General features: G+C 40.1%; 1 protein-coding gene across 3 annotated transcripts in view; it reads left to right on the top strand.

Moving 5' to 3' along the window:
* Nucleotides 1–25,770, top strand: part of Tox3 (TOX high mobility group box family member 3) — a 102,543-nt gene that overhangs the window by 63,587 nt on the left and 13,186 nt on the right. Inside the window, exons 2-3 of one of the 3 annotated variants that reach the window (XM_008834358.2) lie at nt 10,387–10,449; nt 14,543–14,797. The exons of 1 other annotated variant lie outside the window; for it this stretch is intronic. In XM_008834358.2, the coding sequence (XP_008832580.1) occupies nt 10,387–10,449; nt 14,543–14,797 (318 nt within the window). The remainder of the gene's footprint in view (nt 1–10,386; nt 10,450–14,542; nt 14,798–25,770) is intronic. One more of the 3 variants, XM_008834359.2, reaches the window with a different exon arrangement.

Below are 25,770 nucleotides of genomic sequence, written 5' to 3'. Positions count from 1 at the left end.
GTGTGTGTGTGTGTGTGTGTGTGTGTGTGTGTATGTGTGCATGTGCATGTGGGTGAGTGTGTGCTGGTGCAAGTGTGGAGGCCTGAGGTTGATGGCAGTTTCTTCCTTAGAGTTATACTGAGGTAGGGCCTCTCACTGATCTGGCTGGTCTGACTGGTGAACCTGTTCCAGGGATCCCCTGCCTCTGCCTCCCATGTGCTGGGGTTACAGGTGACTGCCATGCCTACCCAGGTTTTACATGGGCTCTGAGGATCAGATCACAGGTCCTCATGCTTGAACTTGAGTGGCGAATGCTTTACTTGCTGAGCCATCTTGCCATTCCTGCCCTTGGGGTTTTGAAGTAGTGCACTCCCCTGTGCTGTCATAGGCACCACAGAAATGACAGGCTTGGTCTGCAATGGCTTCACTGTGGCTGCTAATATGGATAAGAAAGAAGACTTCTCATGCATGCGCCTGGTTAATTCTCAAAGCCTCATGAGGTCGATGTCATCTTTGAGGTCAAGAAACGGAAGCACAAGGAGAGAACTAGAACCCAGCTGCCTGTAGTTCAGTTGGGATCTTGAACTCGTCCCGATGACAAACCAAGCAATGCGCTTGCTGTCTCTGTGCTCTGTATTTAATTCTCCTGTTGCTCACCCTGCACAGTTGACACTTGTACCTTCTTACCGGCCTTAGAGTGCTCCTGTTTTGATTTTTGTTTTTCTTTTCAGTACTAAGAATGGAATACTAGGGTCTTGTACATGGCAGGGAGATGTCTACCTCTGAGCCACATACCCAGCCTTCCTGATGTGTACAAGTATGGGTTTTACAGAGAGAAAGGGAGAGAGAGAGAAAAAGAGAGAGAGAATCGTTCATTTACCTTCTTTCTGGATACATTTCAGAATGCTAAGGTTGGCCTTTAGTGCCTTCCCCCTTTCCTGCTTGTTCCCTACTCTGATTGTTGAACAAGCCCTGTGCATGGTTAGGTCCACAGCTTTGCCCACCCAACTCACCCACCCAACTTCTTCTCTTTAGCTGCCATTTCTGTTTCTTTTTTTGTATATTTTCTATTTAATTTTTATACATTTCACATGAAATATCTTAGTCATCTGTATATGCCTTTCCCATCCACACCTCCCCCATAGCCCCCCACCGGATTTCATGTATTCTGTCATATATGTTGAGGCTTATCAAGTCAAGTTTGTGTACCCCGGTGTCCCTTAGTTCATTCACTAGAGTCTGGTTAGCCTATCTAGATCTTGCCCTTAAAGAAGATCAACTCTCCTTCACCCAGCAATAATCAGCTGCCAGTCGTTCTTTGGCTAGGTTGAGGCCTGCTGCCCATTTCCCCAGGTCTATCCTGGGTTTCTGTCTGATCAAGTTTGCATGGGTCCTGTGTGTGCTGACATCATTGCTGTAAGATCATTTTTTTGACTCCTCCCCTAACTTTGGGGGCTGTTTGTCCCTGACTTGGTTCTTATATCAATACATTTTTTGACCCATCATCCTAACTACACTGTCAGCCCTTTAAAAGCACAGTCACATCTGCTGCTCTACCTGTACAGAGAAGTAAATACATTCTCCAAATAAATCCCTCTAACTGACATCCAGGAGGCAGTCAGCTGAATGTTGGTTAGACTTTGGGAGGAAGGAGAGGGAGCTACCGGGTCATGCAAAAGATGTTTATATAGCATGTGTGTGGCTGCTGACTCTTTCATTGGGGTGTGTTTGAGGAAACTAGTCAGTCTTTTTGTTGTGGAAATATGGGTAAGGGTTGGTTGGCTGTCCCAAAGAGTGATCCAATTTCACTTAAAATGTCTTGATTCTGGAACCCAAGCATCTTTTTCTCCACATATGTGTGTACATGTGTATACAGTTGATATTAAACAAGCGTCTTATTTTTTCCTGTCACTGTTAACTTGTCCAGATGGTTGTACGATTCACAGACTCATATGCGTCCAGATCATAGAATCTGAAGGCCTCTGTGTTTGAGTGGAGTCCATATGTTTAGGCTTTGTAGTTACTTGTGTGGGCCCACAGAACTTGCTGAGAATCCAGCACTGGAACTTGCATTCCCCACTTGATACAACATCATATGTTTCTGACCTTCCTCCTGATGATGAGGGTAAGAGAGGGAGATGGGTGGCCACCTCACAAACGATGGCTTCCCGTTAGTGAGAAAGGTAAGAGGGATGACAACACTATGTCGAGCCTGCCACAGACAACACTGCCATTTCCCTAAGATCATTCTGGGTGCTGAGAAAAGCTTCCTTGAAGCTGGGTGTGGGGAAGCACCCCTGTCATCCCAGCATTCAGGAGTCTAAGGCAGGAGCATGGTTCTCGTGAGGCCAGCCTATGCTATGTACCAAAACAGAGAAGGCAGAGAGAAAGAGAGAAGGAGGGGAGGGAAAGAGAGAAGGAAAACGAGCCAGTGATATTCCAAGGAAAGCTTAGAGGGAGGGCATGAGTAAGACATGGAGGCATGGGAGGAACTTAGAGGGAGGGCATGAGTAAGACATGGAGGCATGGGAGGAACTTAGAGGGAGGGCATGAGTAAGACATGGAGGCATGGGGGGAACTTAGAGGGAGGGCATGAGTAAGACATGGAGGCATGGGGGGCGGGGTCCAGGTAGAAGAGTCAGCCAATGCAAAGCCCTCAGGTAGGTATATGTCCTGGGTGTTGAAAGATCAACAAGGTGGCTAGCAGGATGAAGAAAACGAGAGGAAGGAGGGAGGGTGAAAGAGAGGGAGGGAGGCAAGGAGGGAGAGATTGTTTTAAGAATGAAATTTCCATCATATTAGTCTAAAATAAACTAGGCAAATAGTTCTCAAACCCTGATATGCTCTGTAGCTACTGAGAAGCTTGTTTAAAAACCCTAGACACATTAGAACCCTACTGCCTTAAGAATATGATACAGTGAATCCATGGTGGGATCAGGTAATTTGCATGTTTTAATGGGCATTTGATTATTCTCTGGTCTTTGGCTGAATACTTCGAGTAACACTGATTTAGACAAGAGAGCGAACATTTCTTTCAAAGAGGATATTTCAAATTAGAAAAAAAAAATCAGCTATCAAGTCCAATGCCTGAATCCTCTCCCCTTTGACATCATACAGTTCCCTGGGAGGTATATATAGATCACTGCAGCTGTATCCAGCCCCCACTGTACCATCCCTAACAGCCCACCCTGCTCACCTGAGCCTCTGAATGTTGGCTTGCTTTTAACATGTGTATCTTTTATTTTTAGTGGCTGCATAGTAACAATGCATGCTCATAGGTCAGTGTGACGTTTGGGCACACTGTGTAAAGATCAGGTCAGGGTCTACTCACACATGTATCGTTTCTTTGCATCAGGAGCATTCTAAATACTCGGCTAGCTACTTGGAAATACAACAAATTTTTGCTAGCCGTAATTACCCTCCTGAGCTGTAGACCAACCCCACTGTCTTTAAGGAACAGAGTGTCTCCCCAGATAGATAGCTCTAGATTTTAGAGTACCACTTTTATTAGAATATATGTTTTCCTCTTCCTGCTTTTTGTTCATAGATAGAGTGGGGCAGGGCAACGGTGATGGCTCCTTCTTGTCACTTGAATTTCAGGGGCTGATGCTGTGCCTTGATGGATTTGGAGAGCAGTATTGAGCGCTGTCTCACCTGGGAGTTCTTTTAGAGCAGATCTGGTGAATATGCACCATTTGCCTTTCTTCTTGGCAGTAGGACATCTGTGTAAAACACGGACAAAACCTCTCACTGAATTTACACTCTAGTAGCAGGAGAAACATGATGACTATAACACATGATGTTGACAGTGTAGGAGGTAGAGGTGAAGGCTGTACATGATCATCGGTGAGCAAGTGGCCTTCTGGGGAAGACTCAGGAGGGCAGGAGAAAGCCAAGGGGACACTGGGAGGGACAGTGGTCTAGGCACAAGAACCAGTGCAAAGGCCCCAAAGTGGGCATGTGTCTGAGGCGTTGAAGGGACAGGAAGGAGACCAACAGGGTGAAGTATCTGAGCAACAAGAATGTCAACAAGATACCAGGAAAGAGGCAGAGGTATGTCCTCTTCCTTGAGTCAGTGGGAAGCCACTTGAAAGTTTGAGCAGAGAGTGGCAAGGGCCTCTGTGGTGAGATGTTATATGCAGTCTGTTGGAACCTACTGGGCTACTCCTGTAGCTAAGAGGCAATGGGCTAGGCAGGACTGGGTTCAGTGGAGGTGGATACAGGTGGTCTGCTTGGGTGTAACTAGGAAAATGAGCTCACAGAATCTTTTGACAGTTTGATGGAAGAAAGAAGGGAGAGTGGATTCAGGAATGACTTGGCCTGGTGGATGAACACTGAAGCAGTTTCCCATCAAAGGCGAAAGAAAAGACTGGGTGGAACAGGCTTCGGGGGTTGAACGAGGAGTTCAGTTTTGGACGCAAGCTTGAGATGCATGCCGATGGCCAAGTTGAAGCGTTGAGTGTGTGAGTGCTTTTTGCTTCTCAGTACAGGACATCCGGGTGATTTTAGCATGTGGAAAGGCATGTTTACATGTGTGTATGCACATGTGTGAGATTCTCTGCATACATACAGGTACACTTATGTATTCATAAATAGCAGCATTTTCTGTAGCATTTATATAGATAGATTCTCTTCACTGATCAACTCTGTATTGAAAATGTCTTGTCCAAACCCCCACAATTTGAATAATATAAATAGAAAATACTCTGAATTGAAAATGCCGTGGAGATGCCAGACCTGCTGAGCATCACCTGCTGGAATGGGTGCAGCTACAAAGCCTGTCAGTTCTATTTCAGGACAGAGTTATCAGAGTCATTGAGAGTGGATGGACTTTGCCTGCTGCCTGCTCCGTTACATGACCCGGCACACTTGGTCCATAATGGCACAGTTTATAACTTGACAGAGGTCTGTGGTGAAACTTCAGATCAGATGATGTCTACTAAGAAATCTAATGGAAAAAGTGAAAAGAGATTTTGAAGGATGATCTTTTTTAATGACCAAGCGTGCGCCATTTAGCAGTTTGAGATCCTCCTTAATGCTGTTTTATTAGAAGTCTATATAATTCCTCATATGGGTGTCGACATGATGTCCGTGGAGATGATGCTGTGGGATGCTGAAGGATCCGTCTTGTCTTTACAGATGGGCTTTTGTCCCTGCTGTTTGTTTTCTCTCAAGCCTGTTGCTGCTGGCCAAGCCAGACTCCCCAGTCTACATTAATTTACTGTGGCACTTCACACGGTCACATGGGCCATGAGCACAATGTTCTCTAATGCACATCTACAAATCCTGCACTGCTCCTTTTTAATTGATGGTCTTCATAAATTATATTTGCCGAAGCCATAATCATTCCTCAGGCAGCAAAAGCAAGTGTATCTATGAGTACAATGGGTAGGTTCTTTTATGAAACTGTCAAGAAATGGGAGTTCCACCTGCAGGGTAATTTGGTCCTCCTTTATAACGCTGTCTTTGGAGATCACATGCACTGGAGTGGATCCATGTGGAAAAGCATCTGTTGTCATCTGTGCACCTCATAAAGGTTAAACACCGCACATATATGTGCTTGTTCAAACACTGAGAATGGGCTGCTTTCCCGGATGACATTTTTACATGCGCGTCAGAGTACTTAATTACCTCATCTTACTCATTTTGGTTATGTGGGATATTTTTCTCTGCCTTTTAGGATTACATAGACCTATAGACCTGAGTGTATGTAGGGGGGTCTCTGAAGGAATGCCAGTGGAGGTTATCATCTCCAAAAATTTGGAAGTAGACCAAATTAAGATGACACAGAATGGATAATTTGAACATCTTTAGGTGATTTATAAAATGTATAAGAGGGGGTCAGAAAAAATGTGTAAAAGGCCTCAGGAAAAATGTCAAAGTATCGTCAATAAATGGCTTAGCAATAAGATTTCCCAGTGTGGGGGCATTGTGGAGTAAACAAAATGAAGTGATCCATGGACTTACTTTTTGCTTTTTGGTATTTGGAGGGTGAGGTGAGAGGAAGGAGATGTAGCTATTGCCTCCATTAAAAAAGTAGTTTCTATGGGAACCTCATCGTCTGTGTCCCGTTGTGTCACCAGGCCTAGTGCAGTGCCTTAAACAGGTGGCACGTCACTATCTGTCAAAAGAAGGAGCTGTGAGTGTCCTCAGAGTCCATAGGAGGCACTGAGGCTCATTAGATTACCTTTCCCAGACACACTGATCTGTGGAACCCTTTTCATGAGGAACATCATATTAGGTTTAGGAACATTAAGATACCCCCTGGAAGTTCTAGCTTGAAATTAAATAGTTAAGAATGACGTTTTAAAGTTGAGTTTCTCAGCAAGTGCAAGAATCAAGTGTTTGTGGATCCTTGCATGCAGGGGTTGCCGAGTTTGAGGCTGGGGGATGCAGGCTGTAGGTGCTTGAATCCTCCAGGGCAGGTGATTTGACCCCTGGCACCCTCAAGCTGCTCATTTGAAAACAGGGATGATAATAAGTCTATCTTGTTGGTTGTTGGGAAAAATGAATTGCATTTAGTGCCACTTTGAAAAATAAATGAATAAATATTTGCAAAGCTTCCATGGGTACCACTCGTTATATTTATCACGAAAATAGGTAACAAATGACCCACCTATTTTGATTATGGGCCACCTGAGCGTAAAGGGAACCCACCTGCCTCCAGCCTTCTAAGAGATGCTGGACTGCTTCTAATATTCCAAGCACTTACCTCAGTGGGTGGCGGTGGTGAGCCCAGTTAAATCCCCTTTCTTCTGGACCTGGAGGGTATGCATAGTATAATGTGTTTACCGATGTCACTGCCTCCTAGAACATGAACTAAATGTAATTGTATACAACTCAAAGTTAATTGTTCTGAAGTCATTATATTAGCAGTCTACCCCAAAGGAGTACTTTTCCTCTCAGAATCTGATCTGTTCTCAACACCAAACAACCAAGCAGGATTCATAGGTCACATTTTAAAATGAGATACATAGCAGGGCATGGTAGTGCACATGCCTCTAAGTGGAGCAGGCAGGAGAGGAGGCTGAGGCAGGAGGATTGAGAATAGACTCTGAGGGCAGCCTGGGCTCCGTAGCAAGATTGTGTCTCAAACAAAAACAAAATGAAAAAGAAAGAAAATGAGGCTAGCATTAGGAGAGAAAAGGTGATCAAGTGGCAAGTGCTGTACCTTTCCTGCGAGCCGCTGGATTGGCCAGATTTATGGGGTCAAGAATATATTGCTCCCAATTAAATTCAGGTCTCAAAGAATGCTTTTTTATTTTATTTCTTATTTTTATTTTATGTGTATGAGTGTATTGCCTGCATGTACATAAGTGTACCTATGCCATGCAATGCCAATGGAGGTCAGAAGAGGGCGTCGGATCCCCTGGAACTGGAATTATGGATGGTTGTTAGCTGCCATGTGGGTGCTGGGAATTGAACTTGAGTCCTCTGCAAGAGCATCTAGTGCTCTTAACTGCTGAGCCATCTCTCCAGCTCAATCTAGCCACTAGGTTGGCCAGTATTATCAGGTCAATGAATATATTGCACCCAATTAAATTTGGGTCAGGGATAAAGAATGCTTTTTTAATCAAAGTATGTCCCGCATAGTACACAAGATATACTTAAACATTATCAAGTTGCTTATTTGAAAGCCATATTTACCTGGGCCTCATGTATGTTATCAGACCGCCTTATCTACCCCGAACCAGAGTTCCAGACCCATGCAGCAGGAAGATGTCCTGCCACAAGCCAACATCCAAAGCCACCTTTGAACAGATATTCTACCCCAGGTAGAATGCAAACCTTTGCCTCTACTTGAAATGATTTATAACTGTTCCCTTCTGATCACCAAGTGTTTCCAAATTAAAAGCCATTAATTAAGGCCTTATGCAGATACAAGAGATATGGGAGGAGTGCTCTGTCGCTGCGCTCACCCCTCCAGGTGAGAGCTTTTCAAATTACGTGGACCGCTGGAGCCACCTGCTTGACTAAACGCAGCGCGGCTGGCGTGCAGCTCATCAGCTCACTGCGGTGCCAGCGTTGTTACTGATTTTTCTCATTTCTCCAGGGCAAATACTAATTAATGGATACAATTCACAGCTGATTAGCTGTAGTTTCTTCAGTAATTACATTCGCATACTAACTGTTCAGAAGAGGATTTCTAACCCAGTTCTTATTTCACTCTAAGCTTAATTTGTTTTTTTTTTTTTGAATTGTTTAGGCCTTAGTTTAATAGCCATTTTATTTTTCTTTGTTGTTTTAGGTGCTATTAGATAATAAGTGAGTTTAATCTTAAAAAAATACTCTCTGATAATGAGCTCTTTGCCTTAAATGGATTTCTAATTCCCAACAAAACCTACATTTAAATAAGGTTAAAGTTGTGATACTGGCTGTCAGGCTATTTAGGGGGCCAGGATTGGATCATGAAGCACATAGATTCAAATATGCATCATATTTGATTAGATGTCTGAGTGTTTAATTCTAGCATCATTAATTCACCAAAGTCTGTATGACAGAAGCCTATGGGGTTTTGTTCTTGCATATTTTTAATGCTGTAGAAAATGGGGGAAATGTGTATATGTGTGTATGTGGGAATGTGCATCTGTATGTGTGCATGCATGTGCTTACATGCGCATGTGCGTATACTTGTGTGTATGCGTCTGTGTGTATATGCATATGTGTGCATGTGCATTTGTGTATGTACATGTGTTTGAGTTGTGTGCATGTGTACATATGCGTGTATGTGCATGTGTGCATGTGTGTGTGTGTGCACATGAGTGTGTATGTGTGTGTGTACCCTGGCTCATGTTTTTGGTATCTCATGAAGCTATTCAGCCAAATGAATGAGATGCTGAAGGAGAGAGCCTGTGTGCTGACTCATTGTGTATGTGGAGGTGTTGTTGTGCAGGCTGAGTTTGTCTTTGTAGACCATAACAGCACTCTGGAGTCGTTAGAGTTTTTCCTATAAATCCTGCTTAGTTCTTGGATGCCTGACATGATCAAGTGCAGTGTGTCAATCCTACTTTCTGCAGGTTCAGAGTCAGGCTGAGAGCTCCCTGGAAATAAGTGGGTTTTGGTGTATTGAGAGGAAGATTATATGGGTTTTCCATATCTGTGTGTCTGTATTCTATTTATTCCCTATGTCAATCTACGTATGTATCTGAGTATCTACATACCTGTTTCTATCACTGCCCACCTGTTCATCTATCCATCTGTCCATCCAACCATCCATCCCTGTATCCATCCAGTCATCCATCCATCCATCCATCCGTCCGTCCGTCCATCCATCCATCCATCCGTCCGTCCGTCCATCCATCCATCCATCCAACCATCTATTTATATCTTGGGAAAATTATGCCTTTTACTTTAATGTAATTGCTAGTGTTACTTATATCAGAGAATAGCTGTATACATTTCACCCCTTGGAGATCAAACCTGTGTTTCATTTGATGCATTAAAGGAAATAAATAATACACTTTATAAAAGGACATTCTCTTTTAAACATCATGAAAATAACACTGCTCTAGATAATTATGCCCACAGAGCTTTCCCATATTGCCAGACTGATAACAGAATGTTTAAAGCCACAAAATGTGCCTGCCTCGACCATTTGAACCTGAAATACATTTCTCCCCAAATCCAAGTTTTACATTTTGATAACAGGTCCCCAGAAGTAAAGCGCTTAAGTCTGAAATGCTGATACAGTCTTATTGCGATGATGTGAAACGGCTATTGTGTTAGGGAATGAAATAAAAATTGCTGTGTTCATAGGATCCTGCTTATTTTTTAAACCTCTTTGCACTTAATGTTACATGGAGAGATTAAATATCACTGCCTTCACAGCTCCGATGGATCTAGATACGGCATTAAGCTCTGCTTGGAGATTAAAAAAATATTCTTTAGTTTTATTTATTTATACTCTTGCCACACCCCATTCACCAGAAAATAGAATTTGAGTCTTAGAAATTGGTTTCTATTCCTTTAATTCACATTTTTTTAACCTACCCACACTTGTGACATCTGTTCTTGGAAGGTAAGGTATAAAATCCCATCATGCTTTAAAATACATCAAGGTGATTTTCTTAGAAACTCTTTTTCTTCCAACCTCTGACAAATGCCACAATAAACACACACTAGTGGCCGGGCAGCCAAATGTTTGTAACTGTCTCCCTTCTCTATTAGTCTTGGGTAGAAACAAAACTATTTTCTAGAATTATTGAGTTCACTTTAACTCTGCTTTGTTTTCAGAGGGAACTAGGTGACAGAAGTCGTGGTTGGAAACCTCTCATATTCCAGATCTGATTCTTTGAGCCACAAAACACCCCCTTATACTGGTTTTCTTTCCAAATCACTAATGCATATTAAACAACTAGGATTTTTACTTTGTTCAACATTAACATAAAACAATCTTCTTTTTTTCAGTTTGGAAATAATAACTACATGAACATGGCTGAGGCAAACAATGCCTTCTTTGCTGCCAGCGAGGTAGGTGTCTGCCTTACCTTGTCTGTTCATGCCTTGTGTGTTGTGTAGATAATTTAATAGGCTTGAAGGGAAAGCAAAATATCAAATTTCTTTCTCTCTCTCTCTCTACTGTGGCACCAAGTAACAACTTTGGAGAAAAAAAATGAGAAAAGCGTATTGGAAAATAAAATAACCTGACAAGACTTTATCACTTGTCTATAGGTTGTTGTTGTCTTCCTCATATACATACCACACATGCACACACCACACACCATACATAAACACACACAGACACATGCACAGACACACACACACACACACACACAGTACTGATATCTAAGTAGATAAGTGGTTAATTTGGAATCTGGGCTGCAAGTGATATTGAATAGAAAGTGTTTACCTCATATTTCTCTAAGGGTAATGTCTTTGACTGTTATGGCTTGGAGTCCAAGGGAGACAGTCTTATGGTTTGTGGGGGTCATGTGAATTGAGTAATTTGCTATTAGATCCCCACAACTTAACACAATGCCTGCAATATTAGATGCTCAATAAAAAAATCATTGAATGATTGAATAGATGAATGGGTATGGTTCAAGATGTGACTGTAATATTAAATTCCGGGTGATGGGATTCACATTGTGGTGCCATGTTGCCTCTGGATTTGTATTAGTTTATGGGTGTTCACGGGAGAGGCATTGTGTCTCTGCTGTTTCTACTTTATTTCTTCTTATTGATGTCAGACTTTTGCTTGGTCTCGTTGGATACCTTCCAGAAAAACCTTGAAAAGCTTGATTCGATCATGAACATGGTTTCCTAAAAACAGTATATTGTGTAAGATTTAACATTTTCAAACAATAACGCAGAAGTACGAAATTGGCCCAAATGGAACATTTCCTCTGTGGCTCATGTAATGAAAAGTTTTCATTTTCCAAATGCATTCAAATATAGGAGACTGCACTAGCCTGACCCCAGAGATTGAAAAAAATAATGACTTTGCAAATGATGTTGGTACAGGGAAGCAAGTGATATGAAAGAAATTAATGTTGAAAAATTATTAGAATAAGTGGGAGACTCAAGAATTAAGGGGCTTCGTAGATTAATCATTTTTACAGTGACCATCATCTTTCTAACCAAGAAGACAGCTTAGATACGGGAATATTGTTTGGCACTGACTGCGGTGCTGTTTGCGATAATGAATACAAACCCCATCTGTAAGGACAACATGATGTTTCATTCTGGACGTTTTTTTCCCCCTACATTTGAATCAAACACTGATGAAAACTCTGCTGCCAGCAGCTGTTCAGAAACAATTTAATTCCAGCTGTGATAATTCACCGTGTCAGACATTGGCTGTTATATGTTGATACAACACTTCTCCAGATTTGCATTTTTATCAAAAGGAACAAATGTTTTGAACATTTCAGTACAGATGGTATTTAACCATGCACACACTACTTTAACATGTTCAAGGTAAACACAGAAACGTTAGTATCTGTAAAACATGATCACATAAACTCTAAATGATTAATATTATAGTGGTCACTTGGCACAGAAATGAGAGTCGATGTCCTCCATTGTTGATGATTCCTGTCCTTCCTGAGAGCAGTGCTTTACACACACAGTGCTTTAACATTATATTTGACATTTTATCTCCTTTTCTTTTCTCTAAGGAAGACCACTTTGTATGTAATATTTTACCTCTCTTTAAAGGTAGTTAAGATTCTAGCATTTCCTTTGTTACATATTACATTGTTATTTTATGCAACGTTTTATTAGGTCAGGACATAGTCATACACCACATTCTAACTTAAAATTAATTTGTCCTTTAAAAAATGATACCACCAGGACATATTATATTTAAGACAGCTCTCTGTATTCCTTAACAAAAATAAGAAATGAAAACCTTTTTAATTCTGACTGCCTGACGTGAGCTGCGCTTTCTGTCAGAGTGTAGGAGGTAATCTTATGTGATGATTTCACTGCATCTTCTCCTGATCAGAAAATGAAGCCTAAGTAAATGTTAATGTGCTGCATCGTAGCTTGTGTCTGAGTTCCCAATCACTGCATTAAAAGTAAATTTATCTGGTATTTTAACACTTTAATGAGTACAAACTAATTCAAGAAGACTTGAGGTTTGCATTCTGTAAAGCCTAAATTGTCCCTGAAACCAATTTCCCTCACATAGATATTGTCCTGTGAATAACACTACAGGGCCCAGGATACTCTAAGTTTGAAATTCACACATTAGCTTTATGTCTTCTATCTGTGTCATGATTACCCTGACCGTTTTTAAAGTACTTTAAATATTTATTGAAATAATATTTCAAGTGTTAATTACAGTGGTAATGAAAACAGCCAAATGCCACATATCAAGAATGAGTGTTTATCCGTATTGTTAATGTGATATGTTAGATTTCATTAAGCAGTAATGGGGTAGCAAATGAGTCACAAATTACAGTTGCATCTGTTACTAGACCACATTAGTGCCAAAATAACAGCAAACGCAGCCATAGGGTTACGTTCATTAGCCAACCACGCTTGTGGCCAATTCATCCCTTTGTTGCTGAGAACTCAGAGTACCACAGTAAGAAACTGACATTTTGGGGGGTGGGGGGGTAGGTGGGAAAACCCTTGCCAGAATATTGAACACTTCATTCTGGCTTTCTAGTGTATTCTGAGGCTGCATTATTTTACATTTATTGAGTCTACCATGTTTCTTGAGGTGACTGATTGACCCTCCATAGATTCCCATAGCTTGTGATCTCTTCATTTCTGCTGAGATACAAATAATAATTGATAGGTTTTATATGCAAGAAATATTTTTGCTGCCCCCTTTGAGTTTGTTTCTCTTTTCTTTCAGGTGGTTATTATATGGTATTATAATTGATAGTTTGAAGAATGATGATTTTAAGCTCTTAATTAGGTCTCTTTACAGATAATAGCAGACTCAAATTATCTCGCACCAGTTCATTCTTTCAAATACTATCAATAATAAATGAACTACATCTGTGACCCTCTGAGCTAGGAATAAAACAGTATCTGAGTGCCCCAAACCCCTATGCCTCACCAAAGATATATGTATATATACATATAGAGAGAAAATAATCATAATAATAATAGTCTTGGATCTTGGTATAGCGTCTCTCCTCACATGATCCATGTGCTTAGAGTAAGATGCTTGGTGTGTGGTTGAAACACCAGGCAGCCCTGATAAACATCAAAGGCCTGACTTTGAAACACAGCCTGTAAAAATTTTAGTAGCCTCAAAGAAAACAATACACTAAGATTTGCATAGGTGTAAGATATAACACTTGTCTAACTGAGTGGACAACTGTTAACATAGTTACTGTGTCTCTGTCAGTATAACTGTGCTCTCTGGATAGTCTTTCAAAGTTGAAGAGTGACAGAAAATTTTCCAAAAAATTTACATATTGAAATGTTTCTGCAAAAGAAAATAATCCTCATAGTTTCAATAAAAGCACCAGCACATTTTAATATGAACCACAATGATCTTTATATAATACATTATGTGACACACAGTAACAATTTCCATAGAAGCATTTATTCTTCTTGGGAATGTGCTAATAAAAAAAACATTTTTAGAAAACCAAGCCACAAATTTGAAATGACTTGTTTTATAGTTTGTAGCAGAAAGTAAATAAGTATAATGTACACTCCTGGTTTAATGAGTATGTGTGTGTGTGTGTGTGTGTTTGTGTGTGTACCACAAAATCATCAGCACTTTATGAAGCATGTGGATTGCGTAAGTGGTTTGCGCTGTTTTGCTAACATATCAATAAAGTGGCAATTTGTTATATAGCCAAATCTAATGTCGCTGATGTTCCAACTAACAACAAAGACAGATGTTGCTAATTAAGTACGCATTAAAAAACTGTTAATACTGATACTCCATTAAAACCATATGATAATGAGACAAATCTTTAATCAGAATGATCAGCAAAACTATATATGGAAATCTGTGTTTAAGATGTTTTCATTTGAGAAATAAATATTTGGCCTAGATATGTAGTGTTTGCATAGAAAGTCTTCTCTCCAAGGAGGGATAAGATGCAGGAACTGAATGTGAGGATATCTGTATTTTGTTTCCTTTCAGCAGACATTCCACACACCAAGCCTTGGGGATGAAGAGTTTGAAATCCCACCGATCACGCCTCCTCCAGAGTCAGACCCCACCCTGGGCACACCCGATGTATTGCTGCCCTTTCAGGTCCTCAGCGATCCATTGCCTTCCCAGGGAAGTGAGTTCACACCCCAGTTTCCTCCTCAAAGCCTAGATCTTCCTTCCATTACAATCTCAAGAAATCTGGTGGAGCAGGATGGTGTGCTTCATAGCAATGGGTTGCATATGGTAAGCACTTATTGTTTGAAACTATTTTTTATCATTTGTACTCTCATGGTAAAGATCTGAGAGGCTATGTTTATAAATATCTCCTATCTATCTGTTGGTAGGCATGGAAATTATATTCGTACTGCCTGATGAGAGGGACTGGGTTGATTGACATTCATACATAAACAAAGATGGCCAATGGGACTCTTCTGATATGAAACGGTCTTTAGGAAGTCTGATCACTGCTTTGGAAGCAGCCAGTCTTCCCTGGCCTTTGGTTTAATGCAGAGGTATGCTTGAGTTGAAAGTTTACCCAAGTAAGCTTTTAGAAGTGGATGCCCTTCTTAGGCTTTTGAACTTGTTGGATAAGAGCATGATGTTTATGATGTTGATGGGTTTCCACTTCAAATGAAATATCAAACTGTGATACAGAGAAAAGGAAAAATAATAATTGCCTATAAGCAGCAGAGGAAAATATAAACCATGTTATTGTGTGAAATATACCTAATTGTGTTATTTATTGTCATAAATATCGAATAAGGCACTCTAGAGAGCGAAGATTAGTAATGCAATCATTTCGATTCTGTTTCTCTTAGTGTGCAATTACAGTCAGCAATCACCAGTGTAAATCTGCTTAAGTATTTTACACTCTTCTGTTGGGATTGCCTTTTTTTCAAGCACAATATATAATGCAGTTTTATCTATGTAGGTGAGGCACTAAACAGACATTTTAAGAACAAGATTAATAGTTTATGGGGCTCTTTTTTAAAACCTGGATAAAATGAAACAGACGTGTTGGCATAACAAAAAAAAAAAAATCCTGTTGCTTGCTTGTACATTTCTCCCTGCTTTAGGGCCACATTAGTGATGTTCATTGGTTTCATTTTTAATTCTCCAGATAATAACACACGATTTTGCAAAATATGTAGTGGATTAGTGGTGCAAAGAGTCAGTGTGTTTTCTGAAATGTAAGATTACTTTCCCAAATAGGATTGCTGCACGTGATTTTCTTTGCTTGTGATCTTTTGTGTTTGAGCTGAACATGAAGGTTTTCATTTTTATTTATTTCTTTATTTTTTTGTCAAAAGAGAATGCAGTGAACAGCCAGGAAATAGTCATTAAGTATTCATAAGTGTTCTCTGACATCACAAATAATTGTTTCCTGTGGACTTTCTTACATTTTTGTCCCTCTGACAGTGGAATGGAGAGTTCTGCCTTCCTCTACAGTCCGGCTTTGTAATGTACTTGGAAAATAATTTTTTAAAAAAGGGTGTTTAGTCACCAAGGGAATTTACTAGGATTGGTCATTTTTAATAGACGCTCAGCCAGGCTCATTCAAGTTGCAGAAATAGTTAAAAGACCATATAATGTATGCTAAAATGTGTACTTTATTAAATTGGTAAATATATATTAATAATATAAGAATCTGCCTTTAAATTAAACATCTGATGAATTACCTTGCCTTAAAGCTATAAAACTGTTATTACTGCTATAAAAAAGTGTAAAGGAGGCATTTTGACTATGAAATTTCATTTCATGGTCAATTGAATTTACTATATTGGAAAGAACTGAAGATGGAATCATAAAATAATTATGATATTCACATACACTTAAAGAACGATGCTTTCTCAGGCTGGCGTTGGAAGCAAAGACTCAATTTTTAATGCTTTCCTAGCACTATGGCTAATCACTAAAGCAGTTGAATTATTTCATTGATTTTTCTAAAGCATAGCTACTTTAAGTGCAGGCTGTTGTCATGGTGTTTACACATGGACCTCATCACTTTATGGCTGCCAGTTTGAAGTTCTGCTGAGCCCGAATGCTATTTATTTTGGCTTGAAACAAACTAATCTTGTTGGAAGTTCTGGTAGAATTTCACCTTGAAGAAATGTCAAGGGATTTTAAATCACAAATGTTGGAAAAAATAAAATGTACTAGGACAGAATTATGAAGAATACAACGTGTCGTTGGCTTTGTTCCGTGGGTTCCTGACATGTTCACCTGTAAACTTGAATTCAGAATCGCCAGAGGCATGGTTAAAAATAGGTTATGTCCCTCGGGGTATTGAGTTGACTGGCTACATCATAATACCCTACAGAACCCCAACGAGATTTCCCGTAGGAAGGTCAACAGAAAAATAATAAAAATACTGTATACATCATGTATTCAGTTTCGTAATGCATGGGGGAGATTTCATATCTTATGCAAGTAAGAAGTTTTATTATCCAAATGAATATGCCTGTCTATTAAAGACTGCTGTGTGAATTAAGACTTTCCTATAAGAAGAAAAGCCAGTTTGTTATGTCGTGTTGAAGTAGCTTTTACTCGAAGCTCCATCGGTTTTGCTTTAGAAAGACTGACAGTTTGTCACAGTACTGATTAGCTGCATTATTGCTGGCGACAAGCACAACATGTTTATCTTCCTTAAATTTATGCCATTATATTTAAAAAACAGAAAGCAGGAACAAAAAGGGGCGATTTTAAAAACTACAATGATTAGCATTCACATTTCAGAATATGCAAATTCCACCCCCACCCCCCATCCCCGTATTCAGAAGCGGAATTCCTGAAAAACTGAATGTCCATGAATTTGTGGCTTCAAAGAACAACGTTGATTTGCTTCTCTTGGGCATGGATGCTTTAAGATGGGATGTGGCTGGCAGGTCAAAATCAACAGTAGATTTTGTTTAAAAATTTGTTGCCTCTAAGCATTATTGTCATTTGAATGATCATCTGGAAATTATCTTAATCTGAAAAGATTGCAATTCTGAAAATCTACAACATAAGCTCCAAAGCAGTTTTTTTTTTTTAAACAGCTCTCTATAATCTGCCCAGCCCGCTGAGCTGCACTGACATCAGTAGTACATCAATTTCAGAAAGTGGATTATTTTTACTAGACAGCTATTGTGACATATTGGGTCAGTCATAAATGAAAGATATTCATGCAAGCATGCAATACTTGTAATGAAGTCTCACTCTGACCTTCTGTATGATTGATTCTGTAATTTAGTTTTCTCAGGCAGTGCCTGAAATGAAATGAAATCATGTTGAACAAGTTTTGAATACCCACAGTGCACCAGGAGAAGAAAAATCTGCAGCCCCAGAGGCTTGAGAGAGAGCAGACGGACGATTTATCTCTGTGCTATTACAGCCTCTGCCGGCATTCAACATTTCTTCTTCTTCTTCTTCTTCTTCTTTTTTTCTTATTTGGCTTAAGTACTTAATTCTGCAGGTAGCTGTAAATGGGAAAATAAAATGCTGTTCAGATTTAAAATGACAGTCCAGGAGTATGTGTGAGGGACTGATAAAATATCTTGAATAGAACTGACCTTTCATGTAGCCGAAAGTTACTGGGGGATTCATCCTCATAATTACCATATAGATTATTTTTATTTCTTTCCTGCAATGAAACATTTCGGAGCGCGGTAGTGCTGATTGAATGAAAATTGAACTTGTTAACATTCTTTTCAGCTCAGCCTGTTGTACATAACAGAAGGTTAGCTTTGATGAATTTCAAAATTTTCTTTGATATCTAAGAAACAGACAGTAAAATAATTGTCTCTAGTCTGATATTTTGTATTCCCCCCAAAAGAGAATTTATAAAACACACTGATAATTCACATACATTTTTTTCCCACATTGTATTTCGTGTGTAGAGGACCTACGTGTTCTGTTTGATACTGCTTTGGATTTAATTGTGATAGTACATGTTTGCAGAAAAGGCCATGTTGGTGCTGTAGTAGCATCAAATGGAGAAAATTGACAGGGCAGGGGTGAAGGAAGCCTGTTTGTGTAGGAAGCATCTGGATCTGTCAAGGTGAGAGAAAAAATCCCATAGAAGGACACATGGACAGAGAAAACCATAAGCCCTTCACATGCTAGTAAGATGCTTAAATCATAACCCAGCTGGATATCATTTATGATAAAAAAAGTGAGTTTATCAAAATTATACATCTAAAATCACCAAGCTTATTTTACAAGGTTTTATATTTCAAAAACAGGCATGGTTCTAATTTTGATTGAGTTATTTTTGTCTTTATGAAATGATTTCCATGCTGTCTTATATTTTTTTAAAATCTTACATTAAAAGCCCACTTCCGATTAATACATTGTTTTTAGCAATGTTGCTTAATGTGTTACAGATAAAACAGTTATTTCATGGGTCATTAGCATGTTTAATGTGTGGAACGTTCTATTAAAACAAGCCCTTATTATTATTATGAACATGTTCATTGCCATTGTCAACAGAGGCTGCGCTGTTGAATTCCACAGGATGGTTACCGTGCAGCCATTGGGGACCTGTGGTTTCTCACAGAGATTGAATGATTGCTTCCCTCTTGTATCTTTAGTCAAGTTATTGTCAAAAACTATTTTTGTTGTTAGTTAACAATGGGAAAGGAGCAAAAGCTTCACTTAGAGTGGAAAAGACCCTACCTCTATACAAAGTCTGAATTGTAAAATTGAAGCACATTAATACCAGCAAATATTTGCTGAGTACCTACTACGTGCTATGATCTATTCTTAATAGTTCTGAATGAATTACACTGTTTATGATGTCGTTTTCTTGGTTACTGGTACCTACTCTGTGAGATAGAAAAACTCCTAGTGTGAATACTGCTTCAAAGATGTTTGTTACTGGGGCTGGAGAGATGGCTCAGTGGTTAAGAGCACTGACTGCTCTTGCAGAGGACCCGGGTTCGATTCCCAGCACCCACATGGCAACTTCAAAACTGTCCTTTAACTCCAGTTCCAGGGGAATCTGAAGCCCTCTTCTGACCTCTGACACGGGTACACTCACACATATGCAGGCAATATACTCATACACACAAAATAAAAATAATAAATAAAAATTTTAAAAAGATGTTTATCACTTATTTAAAGCCACCTTTAATGTGATTGATGCTGTACACTAGTGGTTGTCTGCCACATATGCCAGACCGCAGACACTCTGCTGCTGCTCTTTGTGGAGTAAACAGTCTCATACCACCCAGAGCTTAAAATACTCTTTCTTCTTGACCTGTAAGTCTCTCTGACCCTCAGGGGTGCTGCCTTTAAGGTCAAAGTCAGGGTTACCTGCTGCCTTAAGAGTGTGCTTCAAACATCTCCTTGAAATAGGCTATTGTGCAGTGCCATACATGTAGCCCCAGCTGGCCTGGAACTCGCTATGTAGACCAGGCTGGCCTTGAACTCACAGAGATTCCCCTGCCTCTGTCTCTCACATCTGGCCTCATCTGTAACTTTTAAAGGGAAGTGTTCTCTGAAAGTTTTGGGATTAGTTTATTTCCCTGTGTCTTCTCTGTAAAGTGTATCGCCTATAGTTGAGTATGGCCAGGACTTAGCTCAGATTCAGGGAGTTTAAAAATACCACCTTAGATCATTCAGATTTCTAAATGCAACTGACTGTGATGGCACAGTATGTTTTGAAGGGGTAAAAGATATGTCATTTGGCTCTTCAGAGCACAGCCATCTTGTGGTCTGCCACCTTTGCTTGTTTACCATTGTTCCCTCCCTGCGAGAATATAAACTCTAGGAAGGCAGGTGCTTCGCCTGCTGTTGCTTGTTGGCATCTGTGAGCCCACCTCTAGGCTGGAGCGGGCCTGTACCAACCTCTCAGAACCCATTTCATTTCTTCAATATGTGAATGAATGAAACGACAGCAAAAGACTACTTATTCATTGTTAAGGCACACTTTGACTGCTAAATTAAACTGGAAGGGAGTAGAAACAGTTGGGAAGATGGAATTCCTCTATAAAATTTTAATACAGGAGGATTACAGAAAACAGGCATGGAGTAAAAGGTACAGATATTTTGGTGAATGTGAAGTTGGTGTCATGGGGTCTGTAATTCTTACTGGCTTGCCTTTGGCTTAACTCTATTTGTTTCATGGTTTGCTGGAGTTAGAAATATAGTAGCTAATCAAAACCATTCGTGTGACTGTTGTTAATTTATAAATAAAATTTTAACAATGCTATAGGACATGACTAAATAATTGAGCATAAAATTACTGGCTTGAATTTCATATTTGTAGTTACTCTGGTATTTATTAATACAAAGTAATATTTATTACAGATCATGGTTTAATTTATTCCAGTTCTCAAGAAATATTGATTAAAAACTGGCACAGTGGAAATCTATTTAGTCACACTCCCTAACATATTTGGGTTATTTGCTTCTTAATTGGATGCTGTCCTCCAGTATCAAAACTTGATGTTGGGTTGTTAGAATACTTACTCATCAGTGTAGCTAGAAGGCACCCAAAATGCATCTGCATGCGCAATTCAAAACGTTTTTTATGATGAGATCAAGCTAGGTGGAAGGAGATACCATGGGAACAAGTAGACTTAGGTAAAATAGAATAATAATAGCAATATGTGAATGTAAACCCATTAAAAGCATATACATTACATTTGAAAAACAAAGGACCAGTATGAGAAGGAAGATTTAAGTATGTCTGGCATTTGAGTTTTCCTGGCTCAGGAGATGAGAGCACATCACATCCCACTCCAAGTCCTTTGTGACTCAGACTGGCTGGTGGGACAGGGACTCACATAGTTGGGAAGATTTTCATCTCTTGGTTCTCTTTTGGCATAGCAGGAAGAACACCTTTTCTGGAGTTGACATGTCTTTCATCTTTTTTTTCCCATATATAAGGAAAAGCAGATCTTGGGCTTTAGGCTGGTCCGGGGGTACACAGGACCCCAACAGTACAAGTTTCTCCTCTTGGTATTTATTTGGTTTTCTGTTTGTCAACAAAGAACCTAGTCTTTTATTTAGTGATGTGAGTTTCCTTTCTAATATATGATTATCTCTGTTTTAACAGTTCAGTTTGGGACCTGGTGAGAAGATGCCGCGGTTAAGAGCATGTACTGCTCTTATAGCGGACTCAGGTTCAAGTCCCAGCACCCACACTGGGTGTCTCACAACTGCCTGTAGCTCCAACGCCCTCTTCTGGCTTCCGCAGGCACCTGCACTGACATGCACATACTCATACACAGACATACCTACATTTAAAAAAATTAAGTCTTTAAAAAAATAGTTTAGTTAGATAATTAATATTCAGTAATAGAGTTTGGACAGTCTAAGAAAACAGGGTGGTCTGCTAACAGAAGTAATCATTAGCTGGCCTCTTGTTTAACAAAAACAAGAAGCCAGGTGTGGTACATGCCTTTATACCCAGCACTCAGGAGGTAGAGGCAGGCAAACCTCTGAGAGAGTCCAGTCAGCTAGATCTACATAGTGAGTTCCAAGTTAGGTGGGGCTCCAGGGAGACACTGTCTCAAAAAACAAAATAAAATAAAATAAAATAAGAAGAAGCCGTTTGACAGCATGTAGAGAGGAACAAGCCTCAGAGGAGCAGTCTCTGGTGCTTCCCAGGAGACCTGAAGCCTTCACTGGGGCTGTGTGGGTGTGTGGTGCTTTCAGGCCAGCAGGAAACGCCTTCCTATTGGGACAGATCATGAGGACCACAGTCACCCATTTCGAATGCCCCTCTTCAGTCAGATATTGATCTTCTTTTCAGAACAGAGGTTGAGGTGATGATGTGGATACTTGTAAAGACTGCCCACAGTTGAGTTCGGTGGGTTGCCCGTGAGGAATGGTCAGTTCTTTTTCCTTGGGCTGGATAATTCCACTAGGTAGGAGACACCATGCTTTTGAGCATTCAGTAGCACCCTTCTACACTGCCATCCAGAGTTCCTGAAGTAGCCTGTGAAAAACTTGTCATTTTCTGGCCATTACCCACCCTCCCACCTGGTGGTCCATCCTGCTGTTCCTGTTCTGTATTATGAGCCTGTGGTCTCCTGTGATGTGCTACCTCCTGCTTGGGTCTTGGCACATGTGCACACTGCCTCCATTTGGGGTGCACTGCTTCTTACCCTGCCTGTTGCTTTCCAGCTCCCTTTGCACCTTTGCTCTTGGGGCCCCTCATCAGGGATCATGCTGTCATCCTCCTACCTTGTATATTCTGGCCCATTGCCATCCGTCCACTCCTGTCCTGTTTCCCCTCTCCGTGCCATCCTTGCCCCCAGCACCCAGGAGCACACTGTGCTATCCTCCCTCAGTCGTCACTTGTAGCTCCCTCTGCCTGGAACATGAGTTTTTCCCAAACTCTGAGTGATCACCACATACAGCTCAGTGATAGGGCCCTTGCCTAGTGTGAATGAGGGCCTAGGTTTGATCCCAGAAGCATGAAACAAAATTAAAAGAACAGGCAAACAAACACATACATACTGAAAAAGCTACCAGCATTCAAATCTTATTGTTGTTGCAATCTCTGATAATCCAGTAGCTACTTAGCCTTTAACTCAGCCTTCGCTGATGAATCATTCAGGATCTAATTTTATTGAAAGAAAGTGTCTTTGACGTTGTTTATGGCTATGCGTTTCCTTATTATGTCATCCCTGCTGGGGAAAATTGGGAGATTTTTTGAAGAAGTAAATATAAATTCTTCTGTCCCATGCTTTGTTATAGTCACTATGACGGCCAAGTCTCACTTCTGTTTAATGTTTAAAAGAATCACGTATTGATTTTCCAGGTTCTAAGACATGAGCATTGGCACCCAGTAAGTACTCAATATAAACTTTTAAAATAGGCTGGCATCATTTTCTTTTAAATGTGAATCCTGAAATCAAAAGAAACAGATTTCTTCTCATTGTATTTTATTTGGGGTGGTACTGGGGATAGAACCCAGGGCTTCACCCATGAAGGACAAGCAACCTACCACTGAGCTATATCCCCAGCCTAGAAACATCTTACAAAGATTACCTTTTTTAATGGAAAATGATAGAAGCTATTGAGGCTCAAGTTCCTCTAAGCAGTTATTAGTAACTGGTGGCCCTAAAGAAGCTTGAATTTCTAAAGACACACTTTGACTACTAATCTTCTTATATGATAATCCTCCAGCGTAGGGAGTTATGATAGCATAACTGTGTGCCATGAGGAATGTTGCACATTCTGATGCATTGATTGTGTATGTCGGAGGTTCCTTGAAGGTATTTCTGAGGTCCTTCCTGTCTTGTCCTGTGGGAGATAAGGAAGGTGGGTCCCACAATCTTTAGGGTTTGAAGTTTTGGTGAATGCCAATGTTCTTCTCAAGCATTCCCCAGCTGCAAAAGAATGCTGTCTTTTCACAGTGAAGTGTAATGAGGGAACTCACTTTATAAAACAAATGGCCATGGAGTTGATTTCATTAAAGTGGGAAGTGATGATGGGGAGCCCAAGGCCCATTCCCTCCTCTTTCTGCTGGTAGCATCTATCATTAGGGCACTGTGGCTCCCTTAGAGTACCATTTTTCTATTGAGCAAGACTCAGTAGCTAGCTTGGAGACCTAGGGAATCACTCTTGTCTGTCTAAGAATCCCTATAGTAATAGTACTCAGTCGAGTAGTTTAAATGAGGTAAGTTAAGTTTAGTACAGATCCTGGCACCCGGTAAACATCCAGAAAGGTTCCTTTTCAATATAGCTAAATCTAGCAGTTCACTAGCAGGAGAGCCCCAGCCCCCAGCTTCATAATAAAGGCATGACTGGCAGGTGGACTTGGCCAGGAAGACATGGTTCTTGGCTTTCCCTCTGCTGATGAGCTCTATCCACAGTGCTGCAGTTGGGGGGCCAGTCAATCAAGTATCTATTTGGGCTGGTTTTCACAGGCATTGGAGCAATGGCAGTTAAGTGACTCCTCTGTGGATGATAATCAGCTGCACAAATCAGACTGTCATGGTTCAGGGCCATGCCAGTTAACTAAATTATTATTATACAATCAAAATGAAGATACTTCTTTAAGTGTACTCTGGAAGGTCTTTGCTGCTAACGTTAAAACTTGCAGATATAAATCTGGAAAGACTTAAAAAGCAACCTGGAAGATGTATGTGGAAGGTAAAGTGAAATACAACATCAATCAGTTACCTGCTATTAGGAGTAGAAGTGAATATGTAAACAGTGGTTGAAGGTCAGAAGAGCACAGAGGAGTGGACAATAGCTCAGAGTTTCTGAGAAAAATGGCTGTAATTCCAGGCCTTTGAAGACTAAAGCAAAGGTCAGGAATTCAGGACCACCCTTGGCTACGTAGTGAATTTCAGGCCATCCTGGGCAACCTGAGATCCTGTTTCAAACAACAACAACAAAAAAACCCCAAAATATATAACTCTAGCAATTACTTATATTTCATTTTTTGTTATCTTCAGTTAAGTTTTTCCTGAGTCAATTGTTTTAGTTTTCACTTGTTTTTTGATTGTTTGTTATTTAGGTCACAGCTTGTCAAAAGAGTATGTATATTATATAAAGTTAAGACTTACCCTTTGTCTTATGCCAATCCTATCCCTTGTAATATGGCCATTATTGGCAGTTGGGATATACTTTAAAAAATAAATAAGCAAGGATTTTGTTGTACAATTATATTGCAGCTTGTCTTTTTGCATCTTGGATATCAGTCTAGCTCAGTAGTTGCCAAGTGGAAGTGATTTCATTCCCAGAAATTGTCTGCAGAGAGGCTGCTAATAGCTCTGGGTGAAGGGGCTAAGGATGCTTCAGAAATACCAAGCACCCAGAAGACAAAGCCCATAAATAAAATTACCTGGTCCAACACGCCAAGAGTGAGAAACCCAATCTTAGATCAGTACACATCAGTCTAATTCACTATTTTGAAAAGCATAACACTTTGTAGTAGAGTGAGACAATAGTTTATTCAGCTGGTTTCCCTTGATATAGCTTTTTACTTAGTGATAGTAAGAATATAATATTAAGAAACCAAATGCTCCAACATAGTTATTGACAATTCCTTCTTCTTCTTTTAATGACAAAAATAAGCCTTATCATAAAGGCTTCAAAGAGGAGTAGTTAAGAATTCATAAGCTTGGGTATAAAATTAGATTCTGGGTCACTGAGAGTCAAGAGAATTTGGTTTTAGTAAAATCATAGACTGACTTCAAGTGACAAGTCAAAAGTAGTCATTTGAAAAGCATGTCTTCAGTTTGCATTCTTTGGAATTAGGGAGAGAGAGA

Source organism: Nannospalax galili, unplaced genomic scaffold (genome assembly GCF_000622305.1).
Source record: "Nannospalax galili isolate Female #2095 unplaced genomic scaffold, S.galili_v1.0 scaffold897, whole genome shotgun sequence".
NCBI lineage: Eukaryota > Metazoa > Chordata > Mammalia > Rodentia > Spalacidae > Nannospalax > Nannospalax galili.
The sequence above is the reverse complement of the archived record's forward strand: the minus strand, read 5'-3'. Positions and strand labels throughout refer to the sequence as shown.